Here is a 23,110-nt window from a genome sequence, read left to right as displayed (position 1 = left end):
TTTCTACGATCCAGAAACAAAGCAACAATCGATGGAATGGCGACACTCTGGTTCTCCAAGACCTAAGAATTTTCGTGTCCAAAAATCTGCTGGAAAAGTTCTTGCTTCATTTTTTGGGATTGCCATGGAGTAATCATGATTGATTTTTTGGATTAAGTGTAGAATAATAACCGGAGACTACTATTCGACATTACTGACCACTCTACGGGAGAAAATTAAAGAGAAAAGACGCGGAAAGCTATCCAAAGGTGTTTTGTTTTTGCAGGACAACGCCCCTGCACACAAATCTCATGTTGCCATGCAAAAACTTCGTAATTTGAGGTTTGAATTACTAGAACACCCCCCTTATTCACCAGATTTGGCTCCATCCGACTATCATCTCTTTCCTCAACTGAAAAAAAGTTTAAAAGGTCGTAAATTTTCTTCCAACGAGGAGGTAATAAAAACTGTGGAGGTCTGGTTTGCAGAGCAAGAAGAAACATTTTTTTGAAAGGTCTAGAAACGTTGCAGTCTTGCAAACGGGCATCAATCAAGAAGAATTGATTTTCGCCATAATACCCAGTCGTTCGAGACCATTTCCGGCTCAAAATTCGTAAATTACACGCAATTGAACATAATGATAAGTCTTTCCTGCATAGAAACCAGCTTCGCATATATGTATACGAAGTCGTAGATTCATCGATTTTATCTGATCACAACGAATAACCACTTCCAACGTCGAAAATTGAGCCATACATTAGTCCGGTTTTTCAAAGCAGGCCCTATTGTTCTTCTCTTTGCTTCATCATCACTTCCGGCCTATGGGCAACCAATGGCGTCCGCGGAAGGGTGGAACTTTCACCAATGGCGACTTCCCATGCATAAATTACGAGACCGAAATAATTGTGGATGAAAGTGATGAATTCATTTTCGTTCACATCGTTAGTAACGCAGAAATAATTAGGGGAAATTCAAATGGGCTCCAACAACCCCGCCTGCTATGATGGTTCCATGAGGATAAGACGGTTTATGTAGAGATGAGGAAGATTGGGTGGATCTGAAGGAAATGGGGAGTTGTTTTATTCAAAGCTCGAACAGCACCTCATCGTACAGAGAATATTTCTGGTGAAATCGAGATAAGTCAATTTTTAAAAATATGGTGGAAGGATCTTCTGATTGCCAATTCGTTGCTGTAAGATCATCTCCCTAATCCTCCTCTAGACTCATGTGATATACAGGGTAAGACTTTGACTCGTACAAATATTTTAACAGTAGATTCTTGAGGTCAAAGGAAACAATTCTTTCCTATACCATTTTTTCCGATTCGGCCCTGATAAAGATACAGCCATTTCGCGTTTTCATAATGAGCTGTGCCACCCCTGGAAAACAAAATTACCTACTTGATGATGGCTCGATGCTCCAATTTTTCGATTTTCACAATTTCGGTGGACATCTTCTTCTTTTAAATTTATTGCGTAACTCTGGTTTACTTTTTTGACCTCAAACTCCACACTGACAATTCTTATGAGCTATTGTTTGTTGCTTTGGTAAAACAATATTTTTTTCATGCATGGAACTGGTCTAGGCTAACTAGATGTCAATTCATCCTCGTAGATGATACAGTTCTCCTCCCAAAATATACTTCATTCAAATTTATTTTAGCAGTCGGTTGGCCATGAAATAATTTTCTCAAGTTTTTGTAACTAGAACGTAGTAAGGTTGGCACTCATGAAATGTCGTTAATGTCATAGCGCCGTTGCCACAACTAATATCAATTTTTATTACGAAAATGCCGAAAGTGATTGAAAAAAGAGACAGGGTTTCAGGAAGTGCTATTTAGAATTCAGGTCCGCTCATTCAATATCATTCAAATAGAATGATATTCAAAATCCACAATACGTCAGATGGTAGCGAACATATTCAATGTAAGAGAATTTATATAATGTTTCATCTAAATCATCTGAATCCGACATATATTTCAGCTGGATATTTCCATAATCAGAAAAATTGTGAATGAAGAGGATGACAAAGAATTTCCTTCTATTGGGAGACCCAAAAAAGTGGTGACATTTGAGAATTTTATGTTTGAGTGAATTAATGCGAAAAGTTTACTACAGGATTTTCGATAAATGTCATCGGAGAATAAGTTCCCTAAAATGGATTTTTCTATTTTTCATTTGACTTGTCCTATACAATGTAAATGTCTTAAGGTACTAATAAATACCTATAATTATTATTATTACATCAATGTATTAAGATGAATAGCCACAAAAACGCGCAAGTTGCCCTGTTACTTGTTTATTCATGTGAAATTCATCCTAACTTGAAACTTCCTTCAATTCATTTTACTTATATTGATGCAAGATGATTTTTGTTGAAGAATTCAACATTCTTGTAATTATCTGTTAATTCCTTCGGGAGATACCCATTCCCGCATCATATGCATTTCATCTTCTAGTTAATATTTTTGAAATCTACAAATGATGTAAGCCAAAGAAGATAACGAACACTAACTCTCCTCAAGCTAGTGCATATTATGACATTATACTGATCTCTTTGTATTTTCCATGCAAATAACTGGATTTGGTATGCCTTCAATCAGTTTGTATAAACTTCAATTATGTTCGTCACATATTTTCCGAAGAGATTCGACATAGTGATAAAATACGTAATAACAGAAACTTTTACGTAGAACGGGCAACATAGCGTTGATTTAAAACCCAAAAATGTTTTGACAAGCTTCATAACCCCACATTTTCGTACTATACACAGTGAAATGTGTCGAATTTCCATGGCCAACCGACTGCTAAAATAAATTTGAATGAAGTATACAATATCATTCGAAATTGTAATGAAACACAGTCATCTGAACTAAAATGGTACTCGATTTGGCATTTACCGCCGCCCTCATGAAGATAAGAGAGTAAGTGCGGGGCAAAAGGGCTCGCCGTTAACCTTACACCCTGTCTAATGACTTCCTGGAGGTAGTAATGGATACCCAGCTGTAATGAGTGCCGACGACCGACGTCTCGCGTCTGATTAATTATTACCATCTTTGCCGACGCCTTGCGTAGAAGCGTCGTGCCCTTTCATATCAATTTCTCGCGGCTTTATCCATTAATGCCCTCGTCATTTCGCGTGCTAGCTGCAGGACGATGATTTTTTATTCGCAGTACGTTTTCAGTTTTTTTGGTCCTTCACATCAAGAAGTCTTATATGATATGTTACGCGTCGTATGAGTCTTGTTTTTGGATGATCAGTGTGTTTAGCATCTTCAACTGATCCAGTTTCGCAGAATTTTTTAATTAATTCTCTTCACAATTGACATTTTTCCATTATTTTTGCGATGTTTAATACTGAAAACACGTTGTCTATCGTGTAACGTTCCACTTAAATTAACCTTGAGGTTGATAAAAAAAGAATTTGACAAGTGACAAATGACATTTTGGACTGTCAGCTGTCAATGTTTTTCAGGGTTGCCAAATGGCGGTAGATGAAAATTTTACGTTTATTTTGGGATACGCTGTGTTTTTAGTAGGGTAGTGATTGATGAATTAACTGAAATGAAATTCACAATTACAAAAATAAATAAACATTGACAAAATCTTGCCTTGTTTATCAGTTACTAGCCTACGAAAAATAAAGAAAAAGGGTTGATAAGAAACCCCATTAATAACCAAATGAAGCCCAGAAACAAAAGGTTCAACCTTATCTGGCTAAAAACTAAAAAGTTGGGTCTGCCATCCAAAAAAATCTACTACCCTTCAACTCTTGTAGAGGGTGAATAGTCAGTTAAAAATTGATTTTTTTACAAACATAGTAGGTAAATATGAAGTGCGTCACTTTTACTCACTCTGCCTACCTCAATGAAGGAGAGAGAGACTTATTTTCTACTCTTTATATCAAGAAAATTATGCTCATAGCTTCCAATCGGAATCCTTCCATCATCCACTAAATATTTCAACGTTGACAGCCACCACCGACTCCCATGAATACACAATTTCAATGGGGAAATTGAATATTCAACCACGAGTTAATATCGCATTTCCACCCCGAAGTAATATAGTCGAACCCATCCGTATTCTAAATTCCACCCCGTCGAGAGATTCCACAATTCCCAGAGGTGAATGGGAAGGCGACACAACACAAAAAAAGGTGGAAGATATCAGTTTCGCGGACAGAGTGGTGTAATGCGAGCCCTGCCACGGTAAAAATAGCGGTTTGGTGACATTTTTGGTGTAATACATGTCTCTCAGACGTTGTTGGGGATTTTCGGAAGGTATTTCGATGGGAGGGATGGGAGTTTCTACGATGTAAGTGTGCCTTGATGGGCAGTTTTACGAAAGGGAAGAGGTTTCTTCGGATTTGCTGTCTCTGATAGGATTTGGAATCATGAACAGAATTGTCATCCTTCACTTAACCATAACAATCCGCTTTCTTGGAAAGAAGCAATCAACCAACGCTGGAAATTTTGAGCATTATTTTGGACATTGCTGGACCAATATATGTCAAGTTTCAACAACTACAGAAATACATTCTTATTTATATTTCAATCCTCAATTTGCATCCTTGAAAATATTGGATTGAAACCGAAGAGAAGAAAGATACATATGGGGAGTTCGGGAGAGTTGAACTCCTTTTCACTTTGAAGCTACTTGAGATGTATGTGTAAATGGTAGGAAGTAGGAACTCATTTTTTTTTTTGCGTGAAGATATCATGCCTAAATAGGTAACGATAGATGAGAGTAAAGTGATGGTGAGATGAACTTTTTGAGTACAGCAATTCGTTTTTTAGAAACAGAAGATTGCCTCATGTCTCCCTAAGCCATAGGAGAGTTGACAAGGGGGCGAGAAAGACTTGACCATAAGTTTATAAGGAAAAACATGGAAAGAAAACAATTTCCAATGACCAACGATTGTCTATGTCAAGGTTTTCATCATCAGATGTATCAGCGTACGATATATGTATATATTTTCAATTACTTCCGAGATGTTTTTTACTTTTTTGAACCTTTGTATATTGTTTTATATTTATTTCTATTATTCAATTTTCTTTTTTTGGAGCAACCTATTACCTAAACTCAGTGCGGGAAACTTGGACCACTGATTATGTCTCCCGACCCATCGGTCAAGTCTCCCGCACTCCCTCTTGGTCTATTCAACAGATATTTTTTTGAAACATTTACAACTATTAATTCAAACATAAATTATTCAATTTTTAAGGTTCAAAAAAGTAAAAAACAGCTCGGAAATAAGTGAGAGTAACTCTGCAATAGAAAATATGTATTTCATACGCTGATACATCTGATGATGAAAACCTTGACATAGACAATCGTTGATCATTGGAAATTGTTTTCTTTCAATGTTTTTCCTGATGAACAAACTTATTGGTTCAGTCTTTCGCCCCCTGTTCAACTCTCCCATGGGTTAGGGAGACATGAGCCAATTTTCGGTTCCTAAAAAAAGAATTGCTGTACTCAAAATGTTCATCTCACCATCACTCTACTATTATCTATCGTTACCTATTTGGGCATGATATCTTCAAGCCAAAAATTGAGTTGCTACCATTTACAGATACAACTTATGTGGCTTCAGAGGGAAAAGGGGTTCAACTATCCCGGACTCCCCATATATTTTCCTATACCCCAGGAGAGTTTCAAGCCAACGAAAGGAGTTTGTGCTCATTACCTGGCTAGTGTATTGGACTCTTCATTACTTTTGATTCCTTAATGGTGGAGACTAAAGAGACCTTGTTATTCATGATTATTTCATTGAGTTTTTTAGGAAATCCCATACCATCTCAAACTTTACAGGATCTAATTCAGGTCCGTAAAAGATTTTGAATCTTGCTTTAGCCTTGTCATCATGGTAAGTGCAAGAGCTCTTGGGAAAGCTGTATTCATTTGGTTTTCCAGATATCTGCTAGATGAGGCTTATCTTTGATAAATTCATTCTTCCCAAATCATAACAATGGTCTGAGTCTTTTATTCTTATACCTGGCAAGATCAACAAAGGCCTTGTACTCCTGATGGCCGACTTCAACTATTGTCTTCACTGAATTATGTCTGGTTTTCACATACTAGTTACGAGTTCATTGGAATTTAAGAACTTAAGGGCGAGCTGTAGATGGTGTGTCTGCGAATCCATTCAACAGACCTAAATGTAATCTGATAGTGAACATTGCAAATTTTAGTCAGCCAAAACCTCGCCAAAAAAAAATACTTCTCCGGCACGGCATTAAGATTTCCAATATTATAAACTCGATTGTAAATGACTGCTCAATTCTTTCGAGTTTCGAACCTCCTCAAGTGTTCCTGGATTTTTGTTGGACTCAGCCATTTTTACCGTTCTCCGCCTCATATCTTCACCGAGATCTTAACCTTCGGGACGTATCGGAAATATTCAGGCGAAGTCCCTTCCGGGATCTCCGAGATTCATCCCGCTGGTAGCTCCCACTGACCCATATAACTCGATGCGAGATAAATTCGTCCCTTTCCCAGGACTGCACTCCTCAGGGCCAATCAACGTTTTACGCCTCTTATGTTATCCACGCGGAGTTTTCCGCTCTTTAAGTGGCCTGTCATTTCCACTGTTTCCGTTTTCCGCAAAAGTTGCCGCCTCCGCTTCGGCTACATCCAGCGATTTCTCCGCTTTTATTTCGTCATCGATTTTCCGGACGGATTCCGGTGAACTTGGCCGTTCCGGGGGTCAAATTTCGATCCGCAGGATAAAAGGGATCCGGTTAGTCCGGGAGAGTCGGACGCATACACGTTCGGATTTGTTTTTCTTCCCTACAGTTCTGTGCTTCGAGCTATACCGGCGATTTTAGTTAGTTATGTTTGTCAGCCTAGGACAAGGCTACCTATGTCACCTATTTGGTGGCTTGAAAGGGAAGTAACAGTTTGTTAATTACCGTTTTGAATAAGGAATACTCCTACTGACGAAAATTATGTATTTTTTATGAAATATCTTGGAAATATCACATTTCCGAATAACCATTTCAACCATTTCCCAAAAAAAAATTATTTTAAGCACTTAAAAATGAAAAATAAAAATGAGTATTTAAAATTTAAAGCGTTTCATTTCGATTGCACAAGTTGGCAACATCGACTGAAATATGCCTTGATAATAAAGGACAACAAATACATTATCTTGATGGGATAGACAAAGATGGCTGTCTATGAAGTCTGCGACGAACGAGGAAGGTCGTAAAATTTTATGGGATTTTTTTGGCCGGTTACAGTTGAAGCTTGCCAGTAAGTAGGCGGCCGTAAATCAACAGCTGATATTTTATAAACAAGCTGATCGGACATGTTCTTTTCATTGTCTAGTAGGCGCTGTTGCCAAATCGTAAACTCCGCACAAAGCGATTTAAATTTTAAAACCCCATATTTGAAGGATGATTTTGAATAGTTTCCGCGGTGCATCTGAAAAAATCATGAGTGAAACTCAAAATTTTTCAGTTTAAACTTGCATATGCTGTGATAAACCAAATTGAGGAGAATTCCCTATTGCTGGAGATTATACACCAGCGAAAACCCATCACGACAGTTTCCAGTACGGTGAAAAAAAGATTTTTCGTAAGATTTCGTAAGCTTTTTCGTAGTTCTCAGAGTTTCCAATTGAACAGAATAGGGATTGTCGATTGAATGAATGTAACTAATATTGAGATCTTTATATTTTGCTATCCGAAACAGCGGTTCACTTTTCAAAGCAACATAAGCAAAATACTCGGTGCCAAACATTCAATTTGTCATTTTTTCAACACCTATAGAATGCTGTTCATGATCATTCGAAAATAATTAATCAATCATACTTCAGAGGCGCAAGATTTAGGTTAAGATAGGTATTCAATATACACAGTGACTCTTTGATTCGTACAAATTTTTACAGTATATTCTTGAGGTCGAAAGAAATACTTTTTTCCTACACTATTTTTTCCGATTCGGCCCTGATGAAAAGATAAAGCCTTTTAAAGTTTTCATAAAGAGCTGTGCCACTCATGAAAAAACAAAATTCCCTTCAGAATAACAAGCTGAAACTATGATACTGCACATCTGTGGATCTTTTAAACAGAGTTGCATTCAGCCAAAGTACCCAATTTTGCGAATATCACAGATATTTCTCATTTTTGAACATCAAATTCCTCGAAAACGGCGTATTATTCGAGAAAATATGGAGAACACTTTTATTTTAAGAAACGTTCCCATATTCATTAGATAGCGTCCAACTTAGTTTCAAGAGTTCTTTGAATTTTTGGTATTCTTATGGTACGTAATGGTCATAATGAGAAAACTGGAAGACGTGGGTGATATCTTTTGTTCGAAAAAGATTCATCAAATAAATGAAAAACTATATTCCGAAATTCATTTGATTCGATAAAACCGTTTGTAAGATGGTCCTTCAACAGCCTGTATCTTTTAAACGGAGCCGATTCATAAAAAATGGCATAGAAAAAAAGTGTTTCTTTTGACCTCAAGAATTTACTGTTAAAAGATTTGTACGAGTCAAATACTCACACTGTATACGGAGTGATAGTAGTTATTCATTTTTTTGTACTGGGTTCTTGACTGGTAGACTGCCTACTCAGAAAACAGTGCATTTCAATGTTCGACGAGAGTTAATGCGAAAAACAAATTGGATGTATGCCATTTTGAATCAAATTCCAGTTCGTTTAAAATTAAGTTGACTTTGAAATATATATAAACATCTCTCACTAAAGAATCAATCAGGAGCTGGGTTCATGATTGTGCAGAGTTAGATTAAGGACTGAGTAAAATGTAAGGCACAAAATTCATGTCTTTGGTATTTACCTACTATTTTAAAAACGGTCAAGCAGGCTGATTTTAATTTTAAGTTACCCAACTCCTGTATTATTGAGAAGTTTGTAATCCACCCTTTACGCGACGTAGTTGGGTATAGGGTAGTTATTGATGAAAGATGAAACACCGTATATATTTATTTTTGAAGTTGTGATTTTTATTTAAATTTCATCAACTACTACTCAGTGAGAAAAGCTTGAGTCTATGAAATTGAACTCAAAATACATAAAAAGTGAGATTACAATTGAAAAGTTCAACTATTTCATCCCCTTTATAGGAAACGTTGATTAGAAAACCCAATCAACAACCACATAATCCTCTGCAACAAAATGTCTAGATTCATTAGTTCCAAAATAAAAACTTCCTTGTTTGAGCATTGTTCTATTGGGTAGTATATACCGAATGCATTTATGTTATGCTATACTTTCCACTTCTACTCATTCTGTATTATCAAGTATTCCACTAAGAAGAGCAAATCTTCAGCTTTCTCTGCAGATTCAAATTAATGTTACTGTATCCCGCTTCATCTTAGAACAAGCTCAACAACAAGTAGCTCTAATAACCCAGTGTAACGGTGCCCTAAAGAATCTGAACATTCAGAACTATCACAAGTTAATTATCATTTGATACTCACTTCCACACAACAATGACGACAATGAAGACAAAAAGACCAAGAAGTACGGAGCACAGCACTATCACAGCCGAGGTCTGGAATGAGGGACTACTTCGGTAACTTGCGTCGATTAGCTGAAACAACAAACATGTCTATTAGAAAATGCTATAGTCGTGATATTGTCGAAGATACAGGCGGCTTGTCTTGGACCACCCAGGTCGATCCAAACGCCAAACAAATTTTAATGTGTCTATAGTCAAGCCTGCCACATCAAAGACGTAAGCAGGGCCTTTTCGATTTCATTAGTTTTTCGAGCCCGCGCTGTATATTTATCAGCAGTAAAATCGCTGGGAACAGTCGATGAACCTTATTATTACAAGAAGAGTTGGAGGGAACATGTGTAACATATGGTGAGGATGGGTGAGGCTAGACAAAAATTTGAATATTGCTGTCAGGATTAAATGGACAACGAAGGAAACTAAACGAGCCAACGCTACCGCCTTTAAATTGCTTTTTAGTAGACAGGTATCATTCTACAGATAATCCTTTGGGAAAATAAACCAATAGACAATGATTTCGGTTCAAGAGTGTTAGAGAAGTAAGAATTAAGCATCCAGAATCAAACTTGATCGAGGAATTAGGTACCTGGTGGACTGATCTAGTCATCAGCTCAAAATTGCAACTATCCCTATTCGTATAATTCAAGAAATACCCCAGATTCACGGCAAAACCCTGCAGGCCAAACATAACCTCTCATCAGCCAAGAAGATTACGTCAAATCCCAACACCGGATCCAGGTAGACAAATATGTATTCATGGCTGATGAAAAGAAGCGAGATAAAATGCAAACAATAATTGTCAACACGGATTTCGACAAAAGAAACAAGCCGCGTCCGGATATCCTTACAAAACCGTGTTGCTGAAGGTGCAAAAATGCTGAATTTTCTGACGTTTCTCCAAGGTACTTTTATACGGTTAAATCAACTGCTAGAAATTGCATGTTTCAGCTTTTGAAAATCCCTGAAAGGAGAAATAAATGGGACTGGGAAGATCACGAGGTGCAGAGATTCCAATTCCAAGATATTGTGGTCACCTCAGGAATGAAGTGTTGTCAACCTTATTTTTTTATGTAGTGAATTAAAAAAATTACATATTGCAAAAAGAAGTGAATTAATTTTAAACTAAACCTCTTCAATTTCATAGCTTGTTCAATTCCTAATAGGATTGCTTTGTTTAGATAGTTGTGAAACTCTTTATAGTCAAATTTCAAATATAAAGTGATTCCACCCAAGTTAGGTTTTTAATTTCTGCATTTATTGTTCAATTTGTGGATTGAAGCGTCCAAAGGTTTTCAAATAATCTTAAAATCTCTCCACATATCATATATGAGTATGCATAACAAAAACACCATCCCAAAAATAAATAAGTCCTTTATGTAACAGCATAACAAAAGTGAGAACCTTCGTTTGTTGTGGATTTCCTAACATAAATATTTGGATGAAAATATCATAAATATATTTACTTTCCAACGTTTGAATATCCCAAAGTGAAATGAGAAGATGGCTCATAACAATGAAATGTTTAAAAATGCACGAATCATCCTCACCAGTTTTTGTTCACTGCAATGCTGGCCAGATAATAGCCAATTAAGCTCTTTTGCGTCTGCATCCATTACTTAAGTAGGTCCTTTCTAACCTTTCACTAGCTTCTCAAGAGTATCTCGATCGATAATTACTTCCTAATGATCTACTGGAGATCGCAATAAGGTACCTCAAGCAACTGGGTATTTCACTGTGTTGTTGCCAATCTACCGTCGAAGATTACTGTTACTCAGTGCTTACAGAATTAATAAAGAGCAGTTCCTCTACTTCATTTGAAGAGTAGAAGTCTAAGAAGAAAGCTCTTTTGAGTCTACTCGTTTCAGATTCAAAATATGTGAATGAAGAAGGCTCGTTTACACCAATCCAACTTCAATCACCTCTTCGAGATCTTCTACGTCAACCCCTAGGACTTTAAGTCTACATCCAACCGCCCCACACACACACGAGAATATATTCACATCAAGACGTGAAATTTGCATAGCTTAATACGATCAGACGTAGACTACGTATAATTGCAATAATTCCATTCACTAATAAATTCGCAGAGTGGAGACTACATTTCCATTCAGCCTTATCAATAGCAATTAGAATCAAATCAAGCCAGATATGCTGCTCGTGATTTGTGGATAACTTGATAAAGGAATGAAATGCAATTAATTTCCTCATGATTCAGTGCCGGCGGAATATGTTGTTGCCTGCTAATGAGATTGGTACAGAGCAGATGCGACAGACTAGATTAAATGACGGAACGGCTAAACTTTAGTTATTAGCCCTAGATTATATGGATTGATTCCAAGTTTTCCAGGGTGGCTAGAAGTTCCTAAGTGGAACTAGTCCAATTATTCAGTTTCCACAACTTAATTCCAAGCGGTGATGATTGGAATTCTTCATTTCCGAAATCTCAGATGTTTACAGCTCACTAAATCGAATATTCTAAGGAATTAGAACGTCAGCTTTAGTAGACAGTGAAAAAATTCCCATTTATCTACCTGAGAAGGCTATTGTTGGCATTATCATTAAGTTTTTTTACGGATCAAACAATTATGATCAAAAAAACTTTCTTTAATGAGAAGCTTTCCAGGGAGCAAATGCATATGCAGAATAACGTGTTTATAGAGGGTGGATCTTTGACTCGTACAAATATTTCAACAGTCGATTTTTGAGGTCAAAAGAAACACTTTTTTCCTATACTATTCTTTCCGATACGGCCCTGATAAAAAGATATAGCCCATTTAAGTTTTCATAATGAGCTGTGCCACTACTGGAAAAACAGGATAACTGTGACACTACACATCTGTGGATCTTTTAAACAGAGTTATATTCAGCCAACGTACCCAATTTTTCATATTTCACAGATACTTTTTAATTTTTGGACATCAAATCACTCGAAAACACCTCATTATACGAGAAAATATGAGGAACCTCCTTTTTTTTAACAAAACGTTCAAATATTCATTAGATGGCGTCCAAATAGGTTTCAAGAGTTGGGTTCTTTGGTATTTTTCTGGTACCTAATGGTCATAATGAGAAAACTGGAAGGCGTGGGTGGTATCTTGTGTTCGAAAAAGATTAATCAAATAGATGAAAAACTATATTCCGAAATTCATTTCATTCGATGAAACCGTTTGAGAGATAGAACTGAAAATAACTTTTTTCATGGTTTTTAAACACCCTGTATCTGTCAAACCGAGCCGATTCGGAAAAAATGTTACAAGAAAAAAGTGTTTCTTTCGATCTCAAAAATCTACTGTTAAAATATTTGTATGAGTCAAAGACTCACCGCGTATATTCAATGCCATTCAAGTTTGGTGAGGTCTTGAAACATTTCACATTTCAATCAACGCGCCTGCAATGAAATATCCGACATATTCCACCATTTTTTCCGTAGAAGGTGAATCTATATGTAGCAGTGCATTGTCATCTTTCCCCTGCAGGCTTGTTTGTCGCACATCTTTTGTTTGCTGGAACGTATAGAGTGTCAGATTCTCATGCCATGACGTCCTAGAGTTTCAGGGCAAAATAAGGTTTCTCTCAGATAAAAACAGGTTGAAGGACAGATTAAACTCAGTGAGTGGTAAAATAATCTGTTCCGAGTATAGAATTTCAGTCGACGTATCAACACTATGCGGTAAGAAGTCGACAATTACGTTTAGATAGGTTCCCATGATGATTCTGTCGATGCATTGGGAAAAAACACATTTTTTTCCGGTTTTCCTATTGAAAAAGCACGTATTCCTTTGAGGGTTTGATCCAAGAACTGAAAACTCATCCCCAACGAAACCGAATGGTTAAAAAAGAGAAATTATGTTGTGAATTCAGTCATCTGACCATATATCTGCGATCCGCCCCAAAGTCAATGAACAACAGCTCTTGACATCTTCAGCTTTTTGTGATCCCTCAATAAATCACAGGCCTGAAAGGGATCCTTAATGAATCGCTGAATCAGAAAGATTTTGCCGCTCTCTGCTCTCAGTTTCACTCTAACTTAATTAGATCCCTTTCATCTATAAGTCCCGGCTAATTAGGTTAAAGATTCGAATATATTGCTACTTTGGTCTTGACGCGGGAAAAATTGTTGCGGAATTGAGCTGCTGAGTGTATCTTCTTCAACGGATGTTCGTATCGTTAAGTCTATGGCACTGAAGCTATGAAATATACTGTGTAATAATTACCCCGGAAAACATTAGGGATTGACCTGCAAATGTCCTTAGCAAGTTGGAACAATTCTATAAGTATTATGGACAATTTGAGTCCGCATTAAGGATTTATATTGATCATACATGTTTTTGCATCATTAGTGAGAATTAAAAAAAAGGTATGCTGAACTTTGCTCTCGATTAAAAGTGACTTCGGAATAAAATAACAATACACCTTTTTTATAAGTAATGAATTCTATCTATCTATCTATATCTAGAATCTGCTGGAAAAGTTATTGCTTCAGTTTTTTGGGATTGCCATGGAGTAATCATGATTGATTTTTGGCATAAGGGTAGAACAATAACCGGAGATTACTATTCGACATTACTGACCACTCTACGGGAAAAAATCAAAGAAAAAAGACCCGGAAGCTATCCAAAGGTGTTTTGTTTTTGCAGGACAACGCCCCTGCACACAAATCTCATGTTGCCATGCAAAAAATTCGTTATTTAGGGTTTGAATTACTAGAACACCCCCTTTATTGACCAGATTTGGCTTCATCCGACTATCATCTCTTTCCTCAATTGAAAAAAAGTTTAAAAGGTCGTAACTTTTCTTCCAACGAGGAGGTAATAAAAGCTGTGGAGGTCTGGTTTGCAGAGCACGAAGAAATATTTTTTTGAAAGGTCTAGAGACGTTGCAGGTTCGATGTAATAAATGTATCCAATTAAGAGCAGAATATGTTAAGTAATAAAATATTTTGACATTGAAATTTTGTTTGGTTCTATAGTAGGCTAAGAATTTTTCAATATATATCCTCGTAGTACAGGTACATCAGTCAGTTTTATTCTACTTGTTTGAAAAATCCTTCGAATGGGATCATTACCGACTGAAGAAACATGGTTACTCTCGATCATTTTGTAAGTTGGCTCAATTTTATTGTCAGCTTCCTGTATTTTTCCACAAATAATTACAATTACTTCAGTTAAAGAAGAACACAATACGATCAGATGTCGCAACCATGTTATTTTCCACCTTGAAGCGTAAATATTGAATAATTCCAACTCTCCAGTCTATAATTATTCGTACACAACAATGTATTTTATGAGGAACAAATTTCCGCTCTTCCATTTCCGAACTGAGCTTATTTCTCCAAGCATAACGAATTTCGTTCATTAATTACGTCGAATTTGAATCCAACCTGAGCTGATTACACGTTTGTCTTCAATTGGAATTGAATATACTATGTGAAATGGAAAACAGAACACCCAGTATGTATTCCTGACATTATTAAGAAGAATTTATGGGAATTCATTTGATAAAAAGTGAGTACTTGATAATTATTGGGTTTTTCAATTCGCATTTGATCGTTATTTGAATATAAGGTAAAATATAATATAAAATAATAATAAGGGCATATTATAATATGCCTCGAAGTTCCTCTGATATGAGAGTACACCGTAGAGGACTAACACATTATTAATTTTGATTGATTACTCACCTAATCAAAAGACACATTTAACAAAAAACTTGTTGTGAGAAATTCAACTGGGTGTTCTGTTTTCTATGCCAAAGTATAAATGTACCAAGGCAGAATGTCCTTTTTTTGGTGCAGACTTTAATTGAATTTCCTTCGCACAAATCAATACATACAGGAGATCATAATGAACTAACTATTAATTAAACAGGTTTGGACGTAGCTGTGGAAACGACCGTGGCCGGCAAAAAGTGGTCTCGCGTAGAGCACTTCCTTGTCATGTGTCATTTTGAGGCAGGATCTCATTGACCCCACTCATTAGCGAACTATGCAACTGTTCAGCTGGATTAATTGCATGCCGCTGTACACTCATCCTGGGCTTTTTAATCGTTAAACTGAAGTTTTAAACGGAAAAGTTGGCAGACCATTACGAGTGGCATCTCAGGTATTGAGGTGAAGGCATTCATTATCGTGGATGCTGAGTAAATTATTTTGTAGGCGATTTTTCAGCTGCCATTGCACGCGAGATATCTTGGAGAGTCGCAGTGCAGTTCATTCTCACAGAATGACGCGAACTTTTTGGTTTTAAACATAAAAATTCGGCGGACCAGTGAATCTTCTGAAAGCTTTCGAATCGTATCGTGTTGGACCTCATCGAGGACCTCATATTTGCAATACCAGGTTTTCTCTGTTTTGGCTTATTCAATATTATACAGGGGTGGCCCTGGCCCAGGATTGATGGGTATAAAAATGAAAATGGTGAAAATTTATGGTAGAAATTCAAAAAGGTTTGTCGATTTGACCCATCTTCAGCTATGAAGGAAGGGGTGAGAAAATTGGTTTCAGGTGCTCTATCCAAATAATTGCTCTGCAAAGTTTCATATTTCATTCGTATTGGTCCTTTCAAAAACTTGAATAAACCCATAAATAAATCATCCATCTTTGAATCCACTAACTCTTCAACGAAATATTTATGTTTATGAATGCCTAATTTGTGATTTGATGATTCCTTTGCAAAAACAATTTGCATGCTTAGCGTTAGGTTTTGTTATTTCTGTCGAACAGAATACTGCGGTCGTTTATCTGGTCCCACAATTCAGACACCCAATATCAGTGGAAATATCAAATCTCTTGGTATATCTGAGCCACAAAGAAATCAATTAGATATGCCTAACTGTAAACTGAGATGCCAGTCACCTAACCGGTCAATATTTATCTTTAGCCAGAAAGTTGGGGAGTGGGTTGAATTTCATATCTTTCTGGTCATAAACTAGATTGCTTGTATGTTAAAATTTGTTGATTTACGCGAGGTTTATATTGCCAGTAGGAGTTAAGTCAATATGAACGTTGCTAATAGCTAAAAGTGTGATTTGTATTCAGTCAGTATTCGATTAAGATCGTGAATTTTCGATAATGAAATGCGATGAAAAGAAATTAGCATTTCAGAGTAGCAATTATCAACAATTCATGATGGACCGGTGAGTATGTGAAAATTCAGAAATTTAACGATGTGTTGCTACCATTTTCAGAGTTTAGAATTTCAGATTTACGAGCTGTGGACGGTTCTCACAACAATTTTGTTATTAATCACCCAGTTGATTTCGATTTTAATATTTGAGAAGAAATTTGAATAGTGGTTCAGTACGAATGGAATTTAGATGAGTTGAGCTTGTCGAATACTTATTATACCTCTCCAGTAGAAAGGAGATATTATCGAATTTATTCGACGATAATTCTCGATTGTACTATTTCATTCTGTCCGGTAAATTGCTCCACTTTTACTTCGCAGGTGCGCTACAGGACTGGAAGTAATTAAATTATGAGAGCTATCCAACGTAAATCTAAATGTAAGAGTTAAATTACACCTTATCGATTCCGATTCTTCAAAAAGCAACACCTAAGCACCTGCGGTAATTCTCACGGAAATCTTCTGGTTATTTACGTCTATAATTCACCATCCAACCCAAGAGAAATTCAGGCCGTAAAAACCCAATTATATCTAGTCCTGGAAGTTAACTATTGGAAATTTATTTGAAGTGAAGCAGAGTCGATCCAGAGGAACTATATCATGGGTTGTCATGACTAAAAACTGAGGAGACCACCAACGTTAAGTTGATGATATTTTCATGAAAACGAAATCAATTTTGCATGTAGTATTAGATGAGAGAGTTATCAGTGAAATGTTCATTAGCGTATAAATTAAATGTCAAGGTTTAAAAACAACATCAATATATAGAATATGTGGGTAATTAAGGTATTGGTTTTCATGTACTAGGTATAATTGGCCAGAAAATTACGTGAAATTCTAGTGTGTGAAAGTGAACAAGAACTTACTTTACCCATTCGATTGATATCAATTGCCAAGATATAAAGGACACATATCAGCTGAATAAATGAACTAAAAGAACGAGTTATAAGTATGAAGCTGAATTAAAATCAGAGTGAAACATTGATGTACAAGGTGAGTCTTTGACTCGTAAAAATATTTTAATAGTTGATTCTTGAGGTCAAAAGAAACACTTTTTTCTCCTACCATTTTTTCCGAATCGGCTCGGTTTGAAAGATACAGGCTGTTGAATAACCATAAAAATGTTATTTTCAGTTCTATCTCACAAACGGTTTTTATCGAATGCAATGAATTTCCGAATAGAGTTTTTTATTCATTTGAAAATCTTCTTCGAACACAAGATATCACCCACGTCTTCCAGTGTTCTCATTATGACCATTAAGTAACATAAAAATATCAAAAATTCAAAGAACCCAACTGTTGAAACTAAGTTGGACCCTATCTAATGAATATTTGAACGTTCTGTAAAATGAAAGTATTCTTCAAATTTTCTACTTAATGCGCCGTTTTCGAGTTATTTAATGTTGAAAAATAAAAAACATCTGTGTATGAAATTCGAAAAATTGGGTACTTTAACCTTATGTAACTCTTTTTAAAAGATCCACAGGTGAGTAGTCACAGATTTAGCTAATTATTCAGAAGGTAATTTTGTATTTCCAGGGGTGGCACAGCTCATTATGAAAACTTAAAATGGCTTTTTATCAGGGCCAAAACGGAAAAAATGTTATATTATAGATAAAAGTGTTTGTTTTGACCTGAAGAATCTACTGTTATTATTTGTACCAGTGAAAGACTCCCCCTGTATATGGGACCAATCTGAGGCTTAGCATCTTCTGAGGTCGTTAAATGCTGTTTGCAGAACATAACAACTAACAATCTATTTTAAAAACCCATTATAATCGTGTAGGTTTGGACAGAATGCCAATTTCTAAAAAAGACCTTAAAACCTTTGTGTTTCTGAGTGAGATACAAGGTAATCAACTATTGTCGTAAAAGAACCATATAGTTCAGGAAGAATGGGGGATGTCAACACTATCAAGAAGGGAATATATTCGATCCTATCAAGATAAAGTTCGGAGCCTTGAATAGGGAGATTTATCTAATTTCAGTGCATCCTTAAATTGAATCTTTCAGCATGCCAGAGACTCTGCAGATGACTGCACTGAACCTCGTGAAATTAGTCCGAAGCGTCAGTCCTTCAGCTTCCTTGTTTATTTTCAACTCTGACACTAAACAGAAAAACTGGAGTAGCGGCCGAGGGGTTAGCTATTTGAAGCTCGTTAATAGAAGTGTTTGACTTATCCCAAATTCTCCGGATTTCTCTAAGATGGAATTTTAATTGAAATTCCCTCCTTTTCCGACGGGATCCTCATGAAAGCACGAAAATAGATCTCTGGCTTGTCGGCCGACGTGAATGATCCGTGAAATGATCCATTGGACGCATGTTTATCATTTCGGAGACGAGCGCAATTTTCTGCATGGCTGAAAAATTAATTTTCGATGTAAGCGGACCATTCTTGAAGACAGCTCAATATCCTGACATCGCAGGACTCACAGGAGAAAATGGATTTCACAGAAACGTAGATGCATCGGGTGAAAATTTTGCGAAATGAAAAATTGTCAAGATGAGGATGACCAGGTGTTGCAACAATATGGTGCAAGTAGGTGTTGACATCCTGATATAAACAGTTTTATTGTATCTGAAGTGCTACTGAAATGCTCATTGTATTCAAGATCTACTATGTTGCCAAACAATGTAACAAGATCTTCATCGTGTTGGATTCTCCTTCTTTGTGAGGTTAACACTCTATCGATCTCTTTCTTTAGGAGATATGTCCATTGGTTTCAGATTGCATGGCGGTTGGATTTTGGTATACAATAGATCGAACAACGAGAGCGGATTTTTTTACCAGAGCCCTTTATGTGTCACTCACGTAAAATGAAGGAAAAATCCACAAACAACCTTGTTTTAGAAATCACGCATAATTCAAAGGAAAACAACTATGTAGGACATCAATAACTCATGGCTTGAGACCTCTAACTTAATGAATACAGGTTTTGGGTAGAACAAAGTTAATATCTTAAAAAAAGGACGATATTTATAAAACTCTACAGTACAATAATGACCCCTTATGTAATTTTCCTTCCACCAGAAATACCCTCAACTTTCCCAATTTGAAATTATTTCCACTAAATTTAGTATGAACAAATTCGAAATAACAAGGTCTCGTAAAATCTGGGAAAATTTATAGGGTGACACATTTAAATTATTCCTATATACTTTGTCCAAACCCTGTATAACGTCTCGTTATGCATTTCAACCTTAATGTCATCATTTGTATCACCTCAGTAGAATAAGCCGTGACAACTCCGTTCAGGATTGAATTAATAAACATTTCAACATTCACAGACTCTCTAATGACGTGCAATTGTATAACACAATAAACGAAGATTTCTTGAGGAGTTCCCATAGTACCTTCGGTAATAAACATGTAGTTATAAATACACTAACAAACTCGTATTTTCCCATCTCGGCTGATGAATATTATACTGATGTTAGATTTGACACGAAATGTAGCACTACAAAGTTGATGGCCGAGGATAATGATGATTTCGAATTATAACTCTACCCTTTTTAAGCGGTTTTTTCTTTAATTTTATATCCTGTACTACTCCCATTAGTTGAACATACTTAATGAAGTTGTTCGTTAGATTTATATACATAATAAATACTTTAGGTTCAGGATACAAGCCTCACTAACCATATACATTTCCCTTTCTGCTTCTCAGGAGTTATCTGTGGTTACCTTCCAAAATCATTCAACATATCACCAGTTCTAAGTCCATGAAAATCCATAAACTCCAGAGATAAAACTTGTAACTTTCCTTTGTGTGTAATCTCTGAGTAGTAAACCGCCAGACAAATAAAACAAAGGCTAATTGAACAGACGAAGTGGAAACTTCCCCAATGTTATCATCATGCCCTGACATGAAGCTTTATTTCGAGCTAGATTCAACCGTAACAAAATATTTTGTGTTTATACGAACCACTTTGAGAATCGCAAAATGAACGCACAGAACGATAGAAGGTTAAAATACAAAGTTTGGGAGAATTAAAATATATTTCCAGAACTTCGATACCTTCGTACCATGAAAATAGCAAAAATTCAAAGAACCCAAATCTTGAAACTAAGATGCACTCTATCTAATGAATATTTGAGCGTTTTGTAAAATAAAAGTGTTCCTCATATTTTCTCGTATAATGCGCCGTTTTCGAGTAATTTGATGTTTAAAAATTAAAAAGAATCTGTGAAATTTGAAAAATTTGACATTTTGGTTAAATACGACTCTGTTTGTGAAAGATCCACAGATATGTAGTGTGACAGACTTAACTAGTTCTTCTGAAGGTGGTTTTTCCAGGAGTGGCACAGCTCATTATGAAAACTTAAATGGCTATACGTTTTTATCAAGGCTGAATCGGAAAAAATTGTATAGCACAAAAGTGCTTCTTTTGAACTCAAGAATTTTCTGTTGAAAAATATGATCGAGTCAAAGACTCACCCTGTATTGTTTAAAAGTACGGATTTATACTCATTCTACACCCATCTATACATTTTCAGAAATCACAGTATCCTCATTTTCCGAGTCATTTTCTTTCTCTTTTAATGAACACCACAAAGAATATTTCTACAATTTCGTTTTGGCCATCTTCAAATACCCTACGCTCCAATTCTCTTCCTCTTTCCAAACATTTCACAGGTCCTCCAATCTTTCACCTGCTTCTCTTACTTCTCTTGAATGTGGCCGCAGAGTTCAATGTTTCACCGAGGTATAATTCCTCGATACAGGGCTGACTGTTCCGCGTCACAAAGATGCTAGAGTTGAAAAACTAATGAAGCAGAAGAACGAACTCATCCGCTTGAGTGCTTCAAGATGTTACCAGATAGTGAGGGAGAGGGATTGAGGTTTCTATTAAAATTGCTCGCGAAAGATTTGTCTCCGCTGGCAGAGGCTGAGTTGGTTTCACTCCGTAAACGGGCGTCGATCTGTGCATAACAGCGTGAAAGGTTTTGGAATCGAAGCTATGCTCAAAAATGCGTCATTCGATAGTGTTTTTGCAACCGAGAGCGTTTATCTTCCTTCCAGAGAAAATTTATAAGTTTTGATAGAAAATTGCTTGACTCCAATTAATTTTTTTTTATAATTTCTAACCATACGTTACCCCGACTGAGAAACACCATCCACCGATCAAATAAGCGTTATTTCATCCAATTTCTATGATTTCTGCAAGGGACCATTACCCAGCAGTTTTTTATGAACACAAATTCGATTTGGGGATTTAGATGACGGACAAATGTGGTCAAATAACTTTCTTCGAAACAGTCCAAACGACACTATATAATTTGCCGACCCTAAGCCAAACCATGGGTGAATAATAACCCAGTCATCAACAAAAGCTGCAATTCCGAAATGACAGAGGTAGTTTCGGAAAACGACTCAATTTCGAACAGAAATCCAAACGGTGGGTAGAAAAACAACAAGAACATCTGTGATCTTTTTAATCGTAACATAACGACGTCTAATAACTCTTATGAAATATTCATAATCGTGACCTGGACAAGAGGTCCCCCAGTCAGCATCTGTTCATCGCCTACCTGCTTTACATACATTTCGTTAGATAGATGGCGGAAAGTATCTTCCTCAACAAAGATGCATCAATCACCTGTGTCAGGCCCTTTTCATAGGTTCAAATTATCGCAGTCCGGAGACGAAGCCGATCTCGAACAGAATAACATATCAATCATTTCTTCCTTTGCCGCGTTTCACCCTCAAAATTTGACCTGAAAAAGCTTGATCGGATGGTACGGGGGCTGGCCGATAGATTTTTGGATAAGTAGAGTCATTCGGGGCAACTGTGCGCACTTTTGCCTTTCAAGCCATACCCTGTTTCAAATGTTGAAGCTAGGAAAATTAAAACATATTCATAACATAGAGAATTTTCTAATCAAAAAAAAAACATCAAATCGCAAACAAACAAAAACGTTTTTTTTTCCGCAAAAAAAATTTAATAGTGAAAGTCGGAGTGCCTTCACATGCCCCGTATTTTGGGTAAGTGTGCGCACCCTCACAGGGTAAGTGAACGCAGTGCTTAGCGAACCACACAATCAAAACAAATCACAAAATAATGTCATCAAAATGTTACAATATTAGAGGAATGCTGTTTATTGTCAATACAGAAGCGCCTTTTTGCAAGCACTGCATTATTGTGCATGCCAACATTCCTGGTGAACACAACACTTGATACATTTCCCTGTTGGTGGCTCTTCATATTTTTCTGAACATATAGGACAATATTGATCGAGTCTTAACCAAGAAAATCAACAATGTCATAATTTATTCCTCACTGAACTAATGCCGAAATAATGAATCTATGCGCACACTTACCCGCGCACACTTTCCCCAGTAAGCCAAATTTTGAATTGACGTTCTTATAGAGTTGAGCAGCTAAGAAAACCTAAAATTTTTTATTATATATTTAGATTAATATACGCATAATCGAATAAAATATTGTTTAACACTGTCGACCTCGGAACTTGGACCTGGCAGAATTTGCGGAGATGCTAAAAATTAACA

General features: G+C 36.4%; 1 protein-coding gene across 3 annotated transcripts in view; it reads right to left on the bottom strand.

Moving 5' to 3' along the window:
- LOC123307938 overlaps positions 1-23,110 on the bottom strand; it is a 75,669-nt gene that overhangs the window by 22,426 nt on the left and 30,133 nt on the right. For 2 of the 3 annotated variants that reach the window (XM_044890440.1, XM_044890439.1), the window contains exon 3: positions 9,436-9,548. In XM_044890440.1, coding sequence (XP_044746375.1) covers positions 9,436-9,548 — 113 coding nt within the window. Of the gene's footprint in view, positions 1-9,435; positions 9,549-11,020; positions 11,211-23,110 lie in introns of those variants that run through there. The other variant, XM_044890441.1, reaches the window with a different exon arrangement.

This window comes from Coccinella septempunctata, chromosome 2, assembly GCF_907165205.1.
Source record: "Coccinella septempunctata chromosome 2, icCocSept1.1, whole genome shotgun sequence".
NCBI lineage: Eukaryota > Metazoa > Arthropoda > Insecta > Coleoptera > Coccinellidae > Coccinella > Coccinella septempunctata.
Note: the sequence above shows the minus strand (reverse complement) of the source record. Positions and strands in the feature narration are given on the sequence as shown.